General features: G+C 32.3%; 1 protein-coding gene across 2 annotated transcripts in view; it reads left to right on the top strand.

Moving 5' to 3' along the window:
• The first annotated feature begins 5,523 nt into the window (after window positions 1-5,523).
• Window positions 5,524-16,303, top strand: part of LOC115241017 (inorganic pyrophosphatase) — an 11,999-nt gene continuing 1,219 nt past the window's right edge. For both annotated transcript variants that reach the window (XM_029816528.1, XM_029816527.1), the window contains exons 1-6: window positions 5,524-5,785; window positions 6,459-6,697; window positions 8,320-8,406; window positions 8,494-8,557; window positions 8,682-8,744; window positions 14,536-14,749. In XM_029816528.1, coding sequence (XP_029672388.1) covers window positions 5,620-5,785; window positions 6,459-6,697; window positions 8,320-8,406; window positions 8,494-8,557; window positions 8,682-8,744; window positions 14,536-14,749 — 833 coding nt within the window. In that variant the 5' untranslated portion in view covers window positions 5,524-5,619. The remainder of the gene's footprint in view (window positions 5,786-6,458; window positions 6,698-8,319; window positions 8,407-8,493; window positions 8,558-8,681; window positions 8,745-14,535; window positions 14,750-16,303) is intronic.

The raw sequence follows: 16,303 nt of genomic DNA on the forward strand, positions 1-16,303 counted from the left end.
TCCGAAAATTTAGAAGAGCTGCGGGAAAAAATAGTGAACGTTTCAAATTCAATCACACCCAATTTTTTAACTAACGTTATCGATTCGTTTTACATTAGCTTAGAACACTGCCAAGTTGTCGAAGGACATCAATTTGAACATTTGATAAAATAATTAATGTTTTTATTCCTTCACATACACCAGTGTTCCCATCCCGGTCTTGCCTTAGTTGGCAGGACACGCTAGCGGTCTTGCCTTGGTTGGCCGGACACGCACGCACGCACGCACACACAACAGAGAGGATTTGGAGTCATTAAATACGGCGGAAGTTACGAACCGCGGGGTTCTTATCTCTGTTGTGACACACACACACGCACGCACGCACGCACGCACGCACGCACGCACGCACGCACGCACGCACACACACACACTTAGGAACGCGCGTGCCCACGTGAAGCCTTATCTTTCTTCTGTTGTCGCCGTGGGCCCTCGCTATCGCACTATCGCAATAAAAATGTTCAAATAATCATAACTCTGCGAAAAAAAATCGTAGAGGCCTCGGCGACCTCGCGTTGTTTTCGTCTCGGAAAACCCTTTCGAACGAGCCCTCACTCAACTCCACATGCCATTTAAGATTTTTTGGCTCCCCCCTCCCCCCGTCCTCCGCGGGTGTAGAAGTGGGTGTTTTTGTGGTTAAATAATAGACTTTGTGATCCCATTGTACCCTTTGGAACGAGCTCTCACTCAACTCCACATGCCATTTAAGATTTTTTGGCTCCTCCCTCCCCCCGTCCCCCGTGGGTGTAGAGATGGGTGTTTTTGTGGTTAAATAATAGACTTTGTGATCCCATTGTACCTTTATAAATTTCAATCCTATATTTTAAACCATTCCAAAATTATTTAGGTGGCCCGAAACTTTTGGTAGGCACTGTATAATAAATACAAAGAATAGGTAACGTTTCCACAAAGAAAGCGTTATTATACTATGTATTGTCACTACATTATGAATTAATATGCTTGGTAGTAGCTTTAACCATGCGATTGCGAATAATATATAGATCTAAGAAACTTACATTTATGGAATCACGGATTACATAGTACATGATAACAATTTATCTGGAATAACTCCTTTCAACCATGAAATACTAAAACTTGAATTTCCAAATTAATTACCAGACATGGAACAAATTTAACAAGTGACTCCATAAAGCTAATATTAATATAACTTTTTCATATTACCTTACAGTTTATACTATAGTTTCCCGTACTATATTATAGTTTTTCCATATTATACTCTTGGTTCTCAATAGTATATTAGATGTAGATTTTCACCGTCAAGCCAGTACCCATACAGCACCGCAAGATTGTAACAACATTGCAGCAACATTTTTCTGCAAGATTGCAACATTACAGAAACATTGCAAAATATTGCTGCCTATATTGTTATGATATTGCAGCAACAATAAAATGTCCGCCTACAGAAAACTAAAAATTAAATGCGGAATAGATAGCGCAACATGCGCCGCATCGCGGTAAACGAATGAACTAGCGATTATCGAATACTTCTTTTGTAATATTTTCGGAATGTTGTTGTAACATTGCTAAAGTTTTATTGTAAAATAATGTCTTTCCAATATTTCTGCAACATTACACTGCAATATGCAATATTGCAATGTTGCAGCAATGTTGTTGCAAGCTTCAGTGCTGTATGGGTAGTACCGGTAGTATCAGTAGTAGTACCGTCAGTCCCGCCGATCATTCCAACGCATAACTATATGCGTGTCTTTCATTATACAGTAATATTCTCTTAGTTTCTTACCGTCTTAGTCTCAGTCTCTCAGACGCAACCGCGTGTCTTTCATTTTCAATCAGTTAGTCAGATAGATTCATAAGCTCAATCTGTATAAGTCAAGAATAAAAACATTGAACATACACCTGTCTACGTCAACCTAGCCTATCTCATCCACGACCGAAGTATGTATATGAGAAAGAAAAGGCTTTAAGCAAGTATATCCCTATTATTCTTACTATTATTATTATCAATACTGGACAAATCTAGATTTTGCTTAGCGGCTATTCTGCTGTTGTCACTCGGACATGGTCCAACCCTTGAAACCCGGTTGCCGAGCTTTATTGCCCTGGTGACAAGACGTGGTCCAACCCTTGAAAACCCGGTTACCGAGCTTTATTTGCCCTGGTGACACTCTACTCTCTTTCCAGAATTTCCATCGTTATCGAGCATCGAAAAATGCCCTGGATCGGCACCTTCCCATCACCACCCTTCATAATTCCATCGTTATCGAGCATTGAAGTATGCTCTCGATCGGCATTTTTCCCATACCTTAGACCTCCCTTTTGAATTAAAATCTAGGATCGTACGAAACCAGTAAAATCTAGTATCGATGTTAATAATAGATCGACCTTTACCCATAAACGTTCCCTTAATCAACACTTCTCTCATTTTTACCACTATCATAGTTCTCTCTCTTAAAATATTATTTCTCTAACTTTCATTATACTATAATTAACACAATACCTAGAGTTATATTAATCTAAGATTTTCCCTAAATAATTAATACGCCCCTTGCAAATGATTAACCCGGAATACAGGCTTGCTCTCAGGAAAAAACGGAATCATAGAGCCGGTGTAAAAACGCGTGCTGCACGCCTTTCCTCCGAGTTGTCTCGGCTTAACCGATTACATAGTAAAAATAAACCTCGAGTAATATCTTGTGAAAAGGTCTCTTTGTCTCCAGATACTATAAATCTGTTAAAATATTCTCATAAACCTCAAAAAGACAGTCAAGAAGATTCTCAAAGAAAAACATCAACGGAACCTCTGGAAAGCAATTCAATTACTAACGCTCCTTGCATAAGCGATCCTACGGTCTTTTCACTTATACACCGGAATTCATATTACTAATACGAATTGTATCAAAATATAAATCATTCTACAGAAAGTTGTCGCGACGAAAATCAAACAACTCCCCGGGACCTGATTTCCCAGTTAAAAGACCAATTGCCTGAAGAACACTTAAAAATAGATGAATACGCTAGATATTTAGATTCATAATTAATCACATAGCATCTTAAAGCCCGTATCAGACTACGCATTAAAGATTGAAGATTGAAATTTGTCCAATCAGAATAAAAAAAATTTAGTCCCTTTTGTTCTGATTAGTCAAATTCCAATCTTTAATCTTTAATCCTCGATCTTTAATGCGTAGTCTGATACGGTCTTTAAAGTCCGTATCAAACTACGCATTGAAAATTGAAAATTCAAGATTGAAATTTGATCAATCAGAATACAGAAATTTTAGTTTCTTTTGTTCTGATTATCAAATTCCAATCTTCAATGCGTAGTCTAATACGGGCTTAAGTATGGTCTTGTGTCGTCTTAAGATCTTATTCAACCAATGAAATGGAGTCGTATGTCGTTAAGCCCGGATCAGACTACGTATTAAAGATTAAAATTTAACCAATCAGGCTAAAAGGAACTAAAATTTCCTTGTCCTGATTGGTCAAATTTCAATTTCAATGCATAGTCTGATACGGGCTTTAGTCGTTAGCAAATTGACCAATGACAGTCGATTATTCCGAGAATATTTGATTGTTATTGATTAATTTGCTTACGACTAACAACATACGGCTTATTGTAGAACGGACCTTATTATAAATTTTTAAGAGCCGAATTGCAAAATCTGGCTGTATATGTAAAATTATTAGCTATACAAAAAACATTTTGAATGCGGTAGCAAACGTTACCAATCAATCACCAAACGAATGATGAAAAAAAAATTTCCAGCAGTCAAAATGGGTGGGGGGAGGGTCTAAGAAAAGGTTAAAAATTTGTTTACGATTTTTTTTTAAATAAACGGGAAACTACCAAACGTTTTGGATGCGATACCAAACATTAGCAATTAACCATTGAACGATTGGTAAAAAAAAAATTTCCGAAAGTCAAAGTGGGGGGGGATAAAAAAAGATTAAAAATTTGTTTACAATTTTGTCAAAAAACCGGAAATTACCAAACTTTTTTAATGCGATACCAAACATTACCAATCAACCACCAATCGATTGATAAAAAGAAAATTCCCAAAAGTCAAAGTGGGGGGGCTAACTTTGGGAAGGTGTGAAATTGGCCCTAAGGGCCACCGCACAAGCTTTTTCGTAATGCACTACGTTACGTTAAGTACTGATTCTAAACCTAAACTCGTACATAATCTTATGGCGAATTCGATTGGATGCACTAATGCGCACTAGTGCGCACTGAGTGCGCACTCTTTCAGTATTTAATATTCAGTTGGCTTGCCCTGTACTGGTTCAGAATTTTATGTGTATTTGGTTGATAGTGCACTAAAAATATGTGCTAGTGAAAACGTGTTCGACTGAACTGCATTATCCCAGAGCAGTGTTATTTGTACGTACGGTTGAAATACATTGCACTAGTGTAGAAGGCACTGAATTGCACTGAGATTTTCGACAGTGCAGTTCAGTGCAAATTTGAGTATTCCAATGAAAAAATATGGCAGCTAAAATATTATTATTAGATGAATTGTTAAATAGTTCGAGCAGTTCTAGCGATGAAGAAATGATAGCAGTATTAATGCGACATGAAACACAAATTCCAAAAGTTCGGAATATGATAAATATTATAAATGAATATTCTGATAAAGAGGTATTATCACACATAATTTCAATGTATAGTTTAAATATTTATTATATTATTTCATATTTAAAGTATCTCTCTTTGATTATTGTAGGTTTTTCTCTGCTCTCTTGTTGATTACAAGTCGCATATTGCACATGTGGGCACCACTAAAGAAGTTACTAAATGCACTATATTGGGATCAGTGCCTGTAATCGCTCCCAGGTCAGTGCAAATAAGTCTCGGGTCAATATTAAACTATGCGCTCCAAACATGTGCGTCTGGTAACAAAAAGTTACTAGCCACTGAAACGGAGCGAGTGCACATCAATCGAATTCGCCATATGTTTGTTACACGAAAATACCTAGGGATTGAATCCTTTGGAAGTGTTGCCAACACAAAATACGTAGCGGCTTTTCAATTTCACATGGAAACATTGGCCGCGTTCAACAGAGAAAACCAGTGCCGGTCTACAATAGGTGATTTAAGCCCTAAGCTTTAAGAAATTGACCAATCACAATCAAGTATGAGGAGAATACTCGACTGTGATTAGTCAATTTCTTAAGGCTTAGGGCTTAAACCACCTGTTGTAGATCGGCACTTACGGAAAAGCTTGTGCGGTGGCCCTAAAGCCCGAATCACACTAGCGGCTCGCGGCTGCGATTGCGATTGCGTTTGTGATTGTGATTTGCTACGCTCCAATCATACTTGCAATTGGTGCTTTCTGATGGGGCAATCGCAATTGCAACCGCGAGCCGCTAGTGTGATTCGGGCTTAACCCGTTCATTCGAAAACGCTATAAATGTAGATGTAGCACGGATATGAACCAATCGGCTGTTTTATCATGACTCCTAAAAATGGATGTGGCCATGTAGTTCCAAGCGGCGTAAAATGGATGTACGCGCCGCTAGTGTACGACCTAGAAAAAGCGTCTTACGAAAAACGGCAGCATGGTGACTCTCAGCAACTCTCAGTCTTCTCTCTAATTGCACATGTTACGTCGTCAAAGTTTATTGAAACTCGTTACTCTGTCGCGATTCATAGCAATCGGCGAACCGGTATTGAAACGATTTACTGCGTTTGTGAAACTTTTCGAAAATATGTACACAATCGTTGAGAGGGGTGCGCTTAACAGCACGGACTACAGGATATTTTTCAGTGAGTAAATATAATCGATGTAATTCACATCTCATCGACATTCGCGGAACTCGGCAATGAGAACTACATATAATCTTTATAAGGTCGAGGTCAAGACCGCACATTTGCACGCAATGTGCCATTAATATTTTCAATGCATTATATAATCCAATACTATTTTCTTGAATTCGCGAATGACACGTAATTGCCTTTAGTTTCATATATATTCTAACATTAAATAATTAAGGAATTTTAATTCTCATAGCACAAGGTATAACAGCCTTTTTTATAGCAGCTTGAAGAGTTCCAAGTTTGCCCATTCTGTTACTTATAGTTAGAATGCTGATTTTTAAACAGAAAAATCTGTAAATGATTTTTGTAATGGCAGCTAGTCATTAATAATACTTTTAGTGTTAACACATAGCATGTTACTATACCACATTTAATTTATGTGAAAGTATAATGGAAAAAAATAAAGAAGTAGTGTTGATTATGTTCTGTGTGCATGCGTGTGTGTGTGTGTACATATGCGTGCGTATGACGTGTGTCTGTGTGTATTTATACAATATTTTTTTGAGTCATATATTATTTTTTCCATATTAAAAGTTTGAGATATTTACATATGCAAAAATATGTATATTATTCTTAACATTATCAATATCTTTCTAAAATATATCTTTATTTTTATATACAGAAAATGATCTGGGAGTACCAATCTCACCCATGCATGACATTCCACTCTATGCCGATAAAAAGAATAAAATAATGAATATGATTGTTGAAATACCTAGATGGACAAATGCTAAAATGGAGATCTGTTTGAAAGAATCTTTGAATCCTATTAAGCAAGATGTTAAGAATGGTAAATTAAGATTTGTTGCTAATTGTTTCCCTCATCATGGATATATATGGAATTATGGAGCTTTGCCACAGGTAGAAATCCTGATAATTGTATTTTGATTATATATATAATTGTAATAATAATTGTAATTTAATGATGATCTCATTGATTCTTATCTGAATATAAAAAGAAACATGAGTAATTATATTAACTTATAATAAGTATTTATATAAGTATATATACAGAGTGTCCCGAAATTAAATGTCAAAACTTCGGGAGCATGTGCAGAATCGAAAGTATGAAAAAGAATCCTTTAGAGATTTGCTTGTTTTTGCTTCGTTTTGAAGAAATTCGCAAAAAAAGAAATAAAAAAAATTTTCAAAAAACTCAAAACAACACTAAAATTATTAAGTTTATCAAAAAGTATCATGAGATAAAAGTTATAGAGCATAGAATTAACAATAAGAAAAGAAAATGAAAAATTTTTCTGAAGTGAAATTAGAGGATTGTAAATAAATACGCGACAATGCGAGATTACCTAACTTAAAAGACTTTTTTCTTAGTTTATCGATCCTCCACACGCTCCTGAAGTTTTAACATTTAATTTCGGGACACTCTGTATAAGTATATAAGTATACAGGGTATATCCTAAAAAGTGGGAAGTATTGCAATGGGGGATTTAGGACACAAAAATAAGAGAAAAAGTTCATATAAACATATGTCCGATATGACCTTGTTTTTAAATTATAGCTTGTTTTATTTTCCAATAAAGTTAAGATAGCATACTTGGATATCGGTTTGCTGTTTATGTACAAGATTTAAAGGACTTAAGGTCTTGTTAATTTGTAAACATAAACGCGTATTATTTGTGTTGTAAGTGATACGGTTCATATCTTGTGTTTAGTGAAGGTAAGGTATTCGTATCGTACGTTAGTACTATTAACGATAGAAGTACGTTTAAGTGAAAACTATGGTTTGGTCAAACAATGAAATGGCAGACGTACATCTCATGTATGGATTAGCCCACGGTAATGCAGTCAGAGCTAGACTTTTGTATGCGGAAACCCATTGACAACGTCGAGAAACTTCGTCAACGTGTTGAAGATGCTTGCCGAGAAATTCAAGCAATACCCGGAATTTTTGAAAAAGTCAGACAATTTATGATGAGACGTGTTGAAGCCTGTATTCAAGTTAGAGGTAGTCATTTTGAGCACTTCCTGTAACCGTAATTATCTTAATTCTGTTGAAAAATAAGACAAGCTATAATTTGAAAACAAGATCATATCGGACATATGTTTATATGAACTTTTTCTCTTATTTTTGTGTCCTGAATCCCCCATTGCAATATTGCAACTTCCCACTTTTTAGGATACACCCTGTATATCTGTATGAAATTTTTTATCATGTATATCCTGCATATATGTGAGAGATTGTATATATGTATATATAATTCAAAACAATTATTTTTGTCGATCATTTTTTTGGATCACTTAATTAATATTGTTACTACTAGTATTGCTACTATTTTATTTACTAATTAACATTATTTACTAGTTTCTTAAAGAACAATATGTAATTCATAGTTTTTGATAAGTTATTAAGTCAGTATTATAATAATTATTAAGCTAATTTTAGTATTATAATTAATTATTTTTATAAAATATAATAATACTGCTGATAATAATATATACTATATATATAATATAATTAACAGACATGGGAAAATCCTGAAGTTTTGGATGACGCAACAGGCTGCAAAGGTGACAATGATCCTATTGACGTTCTTGAAATAGGCTACAGGGTAAAAAATAATTGCAACATGTATTTCGCATAAATAATCTTATTTACCACATAATAAATATTGAAAGAAATATTTGCATTTATATAGGTTGCAAAGCGAGGTGAAGTATTAAAAGTAAAAATTCTTGGAACAGTGGCACTCATTGACGAAGGTAAATAAGCTAGATTAATATAAAAACACAAAATATATTTATTAAAATAATTTACAAACAAAATATTGTAGCACACACACGCACACACACACATATTTTATTTTATAAAAAATTTTTATTTTAGGTGAGACTGATTGGAAGATTATTGTAATTGATGTTAATGATCCTTTGGCAAACCAAATGAATGGTAAATATTATATACATTTTAATTTAAAGTATTATGTATATTACATATATATTTATATTTATATATCTATATTATATGATATACAGGGTGAGTTTTTTAACTTGAAACTGTAAAATATCTCGGAAAGTAAGCTTTATCGAAAAAGAAAGGGGTGTACGGGTGGTCTAGGACACCCTGTATACAGAATATTCCAGCATAAATAGCTACCCCTTATTATTTCCCAAACTAAAACAGATAGACTAATAATCATAGTAATTAAACATAAAGTTAAATGGTTTTAATTAAACTATTGTGAGTATAGTAATTATTCACAAAAGTTCCAACTTTTTTATTGGCAATTGACATGTCATCTGCTTAAACATGCTAATCGCTGATGAGGGTCGAAAGTTAGTTGTATCGCAGGATCGTAAATGAAAAGTTAGTGCCAGATATAAAATTTCAAGCCGATAAAACTCGTATCATTTCTACAATAATCCTGTCAAATCATACGTCATTGTATTTATTTAATGAACAGCGCTACAACTTTTATTAAATTATCCACATGAAAAAAATATGTTTATCTTTCCACATAGGTATCTCTAATACAAACAACTTTTGTGAGTGATGATTATACTTACCATAGAATTTAGTTATTTAATTTCATAATTAATTTCCTAAAGACATTAAATTATTTAATTTCATAAAGACGAATCCAACAACTATAACATCTTGATTGTGGGGTGACCTTGAAATAAAATAATGTAGAAAAATAGGATAAGTTATAGGTAGATAAAAAAGTAATAATATTTTGAACAAGATAAATTAATTTTATTTTATAAGGTGCACAAAGTCCATTGTCCATACATGACGCTTTTGAATACGCTCTTTAAAAGATGCACGAACCTTTTGCAACATATCTTTTGGAATTGTTCGATAAGCGATATTGGCAATATGTTGCTTCATGTTTTCGGCTTGATAAGCACAATGTTGATAAACATAAGGAAACAAAATGTGTCAATGAAATTTTATTGAAATGATAAGTAAACAAATAGTGTATTGAGATGTATCAACACCCGAAGAGACATGAGGAAACGTATTATTAATGTCGAACGATTCCAAAAGATAACATTTTACTAAATAAAATTAATGGTAAATATTCACATAAGATCAGTTCCTTCAAAAGTCAATGACCTTAACATATGTTATCGAGGTTAGGTTAGTTTATTTTGGAGCTGAAGACCCTCCCCCACCCATGCATTCACTTTGCAATGACTATACAGACAATAATTTAATACTAATGATTATTACGGATGTGTGTTATTGATTATAATTAAGTATTACATATATCAAAAAAACAATGAATATATGTTATCAATAAATGTATGATTTATTCAATATCAATTATTATTAATTAGATAATTTGTTTTATAATACCAAAAAACGCTTCAATTCTTTCTTCAAAAGAATAAATCCTTTTAAACAAAAATTTGTGTTATTTTTAAACGAAAATTTCGTTTACTTTGTAATGTTTTTATATGTTAAAAGTAACATATTCACTATAATAAAGTTAGGATAATAAAAATATGTAATTATATAATATTACAAATAAATAAGGAAAATATTGATTTCCAACATTTGTTTGTGTAGTCATGTTTTTTATCAATAACTTTTAACAAACAACAAGCGAAAACTTCTTGGATGTTTCTTAGGGTCACGACTTTGACAACATACATGCAGATCATTGATTTTTGAAGGGGCTGATCTTATGTGAATATTTACCAAATTATTTAATTTGGTTCGAAATTATTATTTTTATTATACTCACCTATTATTCATCTTGTTTTCCTGGATTTTTTATTTCAAAGTCACCCCACGATCAAGCTGTTATAGGTTATTGGCTCTCTCTTTATGTTTTTATTCTTTACAATTATAGCTCATCAAAAATAAGGCTTTCTATTTAAAAATTTGAGAGGACTTTCAAAAATTTTTTGCGCCTCCACCTAAAAAAAGTTAAGAGAACTAAAAAAACGTAGCAATTTCAATATTATTTAATTTTATCTTAAACATTTTTGTGTTAAATCAATATTTATGAAGATATCTTAGAAGGCAGTTTCTAGTGACTCACCTTATATATATACAGGGTGTCCTATTTTAAACAGTCGAACCGAATATCTCGAAAACTGACAAGGGAGGTCCACCTGAGTGTAAATTTGTTTATCAATTTCATTGGTCTTAGCTAATAAAGCACCTTTCAAAGTATAACATGCTAAGTCCATAGGGCAATGTAACGCCTAATAATCGGGAAATAGGCCCGAGATAATTCGGCTGGGCTGGGACATAATGTCCTCTCCCAAGGCACTTCTCACTTTCTAACCCAATACAATGTATCGAATGCATGTATATCGTTTGTCATGTGCATTCGATGCATTATATTGGGTTAGAAAGTGGCCAGTGCCCTGGGAGAGAACATTGTGTCCCCAGCCTAGCCGAATTATCCCGGGTCTATTTCCCGATTATTAGGCGTTATATTGGCCTGTGGACTTAGCATGTTATATTTTGAAAGATGCTTTATTAGCTAAGACCAATGAAATTGATAAACAAATTTACACTCAGGTGGACCTCTCTTGTGAGCCCAATAGACAAAAATGTTTCAGACAGAAGTTGCATGGTTTCGAGGAGGCCACATGATGAAAATATGAACTTGACCTTGAGTGACCTTTTCAAGGTGAGGTCAATGTTATCGATGTTTTCTTAAATGGAAACCCCCATTTTTTATTGCATATTTTTGTAGCTTATCTCGAGAACTTTTCAAAACACTATAACAAAGTATTTTTTTATTAAGTATTTTTCGAGTTATTTTACATCTTAGTCTGACATATTTTGATTAAAAAAAATATATATCTTGTAAAATATGTAGTTTTCGATAATTTTACCGTAATACTTTTATGTACAGAATAATGAGACAAATCAATTGGTATAAAAAAAATAATTGTTTTTAAGAAAAAATATGTAATTATTTACAATGTATTTTCTTAAACAATTATTTGTTTTTTTTTACACTAATTGATGATTTGTCTCATTATTCTGTACATAAAAGTATTACGGTAAGATTATCGAAAACTAAATATTTTACTTTTTTACCTAGATATTTTATTTTTTATATCAAAATATGTCAGATTAAGATGTAAAATAACCCAAAAATACTTTATTATAGTGTTTTGAAAGGCTCTCGAAATAAGCTATAAGAATATGCAATAAAAAATGGGAGGTTCCATTTAAGAAAACATCGATTACATTGATCTGGCCTTGAAAAGGTCACTCAAGGTCAAGTCCATATTTTCATCATGTGGCTTCCTCGAGGCCATAAAACTTTTGTCTGAAACATTTTTTTGAAAAACTTCTCTTTTTCGAGATATTCACGTGAATTTATTAAAATGGTCCATCCTGTATACAAGGTGAGGCATCTAAGACAGGCCACCCGAATAACTCCCACAGTTTTGGAGATAGGAGAAAATGTTTGAAATAAAAGTTGTATGGTATCGAGGGAGAAATCTTGTGGAAATAAACATTTTTTTTTTAGGTGGAGGCGCTTAGGAGATTTGAAGGACATCTTCATTTTTTTTAATGGAACCCCCCCGTTTTTATTGCATATTCTTGTAGCTTATCTCAAGAGCTTTCCAAACCACTATAATAAAGTATTTTTTAATTAAGTACTTTTTGAGTTATTTTATATATTTTAATCTGACATTATAAGCTATAGTAATATGCAATAAAAAATAGGGGTTCCATTTAAGAAATTAAAGGTGTCCTTGACTTGACCTTAACGATGCCATCCAAGGTCAAACCAATGACACCATCTTATGTTCCCCTCAAAACCATACAATTTTTGTTCAAAACGTTTTTCTCTGAAATGCTTAGTTTTTGAAAGAAAAGGGGTGTATGGGTGGTCTAGGACACCCTGTATATATGTATATATAACCATATCTAAAATTATTAGACATTTTATTTATTAGTATATTTTTAAGAAATATAACGAATTAATTTTTATTTTAATAATTTCTTGAAATTGATTAAAACTAGTTAAGAATGTGTACATTTTTTCTGAATTTTTTTATTGTGTTATTGTATTTATAAAACTATATTATTTTTAAATTATTGATTGTAGTCAGTTTTTAATTAGCAAAGCATATCCAGATAACCAAGCGTGATTAATCATATTGAGCAAACTAATGCACTGCATATATGTGTTGTTATATATTTGTTGTACATTTGCCAACATCGAAATAGAACGCATTACTGATTGCAGCAACATGATTGCTTATACAAACAATCGGTTGACGAAATTTCGAAAATAAATAATCAGCGATACCGGTACATTATGTTATTAGCAATATGATAACTAATAGTTTGTCGTTTCATCTAGAGTCTAGAACATATGATGATAACATGACGGCAGCAACACAAATATAATGATTCTCATTCGTTGTTGCACATATTTTCTCAAGCAATGAAGTTTTTAATTGTAACTCGTCAACAAAATATTACAAATATGAAAATGTTATACGTTTACGACAAAGAGACAGCATATAGCTCTCGTGATTTAAAGTACAAAGTTCGTTTGCTTACCGCTATGCAACGGATTATGCCCTTCTATTCCGTATTTAAGTTTTTTTCATGAGAGTATATAAAGCCTACAAAGCGTAGCTAGTAACATTCAAAATGTAATATATTTTTCTATCAGTTTAATTTCTGATACAATCCCAACACAAGATTTTCCAAGTCTTCGACTAATTGTTCAAAAATGGACAAATGAGTGTCCAAATAAGTGAAAATTTTCGGTTTTTTTCTATCTATTTGAGATGTAAAATAGAAATCTAATTTTTATATAAATATATCCTTGAGTTTTATGAATTAAATTGTTTAAATTTATTAATTTATTATTTAGGTAAAACTTAAGATTAAGGGCGACCTCACCGATTTCAATGACCTTGATATACGTTATCAAGGACAAATTCTGAGTAACTTTTTCTTCTAATTTAATCGTCGCTCGTTGCTTATTAAAAAGTTATTAACAAACAAAAATTTGTAAAAATCAAGATTTATACATAGTCTGACAATGAAAAACTGGATATAAAGTATATGCGTGGACACAGTGGGTTCCGTCCCCCCTACGGGGGTGCTCCACTTCCGGAAGATATAACCTAACCCAAACCTATTTCCGATTTAGTTTCGCGTCCGAAGCACAGGGCGATATGGAATGGACCTCGTTTCGCGCAGAAAGTTGCAAACCCGTGTGAAATCGTTTAATTATAAACCTCGTTTCGCATCCGAAGCACAGGGCGATATGGGATCGATTCAATACCATTTTCTCTTAAAAAATAACTTTCTTGTAGGAGTCGCCAAAATTCCTTTTAGGATCTTTCATTTGAACCTGAAAGGAAGCCTTTCACAAAGATTCATCGAAATCAGAGCCACGCCCCTTTCGGAATTCCACCCAAAATTAATTTTATAGTATACATTTTTTTAAATTTATTTTATTGTCAGTTTTTTATTGGCAGAATTTTTTGATGTTTTTTGTGTAGCACTTTTTCACATAGCGTGTGTCCTTAGCGCCTTTCTTATCTTTTTTTAAAAAGATAAGTTTTTAGGGTATAAATAACATAGCAAGAATGAGTATAATAATTAATATACTATTTTATTTTTTTAGTTTTTTATAAAAATGATTAGAGCATTATTTTTTGAACATGCAAAAAGTCTAAATAAAGTTATACATTTTATATAACCTATCTAATTTTTATAAAAATTGTTACAGATATAAGCGATATCGAGAAACATTATCCAGGTTTATTAAAAGCCACAATTGAATGGTTTAAGATATATAAAATTCCAGATGGAAAGCCGGAAAATCAATTTGCATTTAATGGTGAAGCAAAACCACGAGATTTTGCACTGCACATTATTGATGAAGTGCATCAACATTGGCAAAATTTATTAAAACAGGAAGTTCCAACTAGTGGAATAATATGGTTCGTAAATTCTTTATAAATCATGCCTTATATATGGTGATAACTCTAATACAATCGCGAATACCGTGATTTTTTGTATAAAGAAAAGTAAAAAACATATAATAGAATAAAATTTTTTTATATGACATTTTTATATAATTATAAATCTTTTTTTCCAAATTCATTTTTCGAGAAAATTGAATTTAGAAAAAAGGATTTAAAATTATATCCCCAAAATAGATATATTTAATTAAAAATAAAACAATGTCAATGTTCACAAATCCAAAAATCGAATAGAAATATAAATTTATAAATAGATGTCTAATTGACCCTTTAAATTAAATAAAATACGTTTTTGATAAATTATGAAAACCAATTCTCCAAAATAAAACTTCGAATACAAAAATTTTATTATGTATTTATTTTTGAGGGAGCAATCGTACCTCATTTATTGTACAACAGTTATCGTCATATTAATATGTTTATACCAATATGTTATACGCACGCGCGCACACACGCACATACATACACACATATAGGGTATCTCATTTTAATAGAAACAGCTCTATCTTCTAAACAACATACAGGGTGTTCCCGGGCTAAATGGCCAAATTTGAAATATGAATTTAGGACCTTAAGACAAGAAAAAATTTTTCTCTGGAAGTATGCTCGCAAACGCTTCGTTCAAGAAATATTGACTTCTGAAGTTATGAACTATAGGAACGAATAATTTCGAAATGTTTCTTTTTATTTTTGTTTTGAAGATCGAAGGTCATTGACAAGCTTGTGTCATACGTCATACAATCATGCCTCATACGTTAAATTATCATGCCTCATACAATTATTTGGTACGAATGTACGGAGCTTTGTTTACAGTGCAAACACAAGCCTGTCAATGACCTTCGATCTTCAAAACAAAAATAAAAAGAAACATTTCGAAATTATTCGTTCCTATAGTTCATAACTTCAGAAGTCAATATCTCTTGAACGAAGCGTTTGCGAGCATACTTCCAGAGAAAAATTTTTTCTTGTCTTAAGGTCCTAAATTCATATTTCAAGTTTGGTCATTTAATCCGGGAACACCCTGTATAACAAAATCAAATATTTTTCTATTCAAACAGTTTTCTTTCGCGCATTTTGCACTATCATTCCGCTAAATTTTTTATATCCTTCACTTATGTCAATGAATTTTTACATTTGCTTTTTTCGATTTTATTATACACATTTTTTATTTTAATTATAATCGCTGATTTTTTATTTAAAATCTATAAGTTTAAGACAAAAATGTTTTAGACAAAAGTTATATGATTCACAGGGGGACACATGATGAAAATACTTGACCTTGAATGACCTTTTCAAGGCCAAGTCAATGTGATCGATTTTTTCTTAAATGGAACTTCCCATTTTTTATTGCATATTCTTGTAATATATCTCGAGAGCTTTTCAAAACACTATAATAAAGTATTCTTCCATTAAGTACTTTTTGAGTTATTTTATATCTTAATCTAACATATTTTGATATAAAAAATAAAATATCTCGTAAAATATTTAGTTTTCGATAATCTTACCGTAATA

Source organism: Formica exsecta, unplaced genomic scaffold (assembly GCF_003651465.1).
Source record: "Formica exsecta isolate Colony F162 unplaced genomic scaffold, ASM365146v1 scaffold461, whole genome shotgun sequence".
NCBI classification, from domain to species: domain Eukaryota; kingdom Metazoa; phylum Arthropoda; class Insecta; order Hymenoptera; family Formicidae; genus Formica; species Formica exsecta.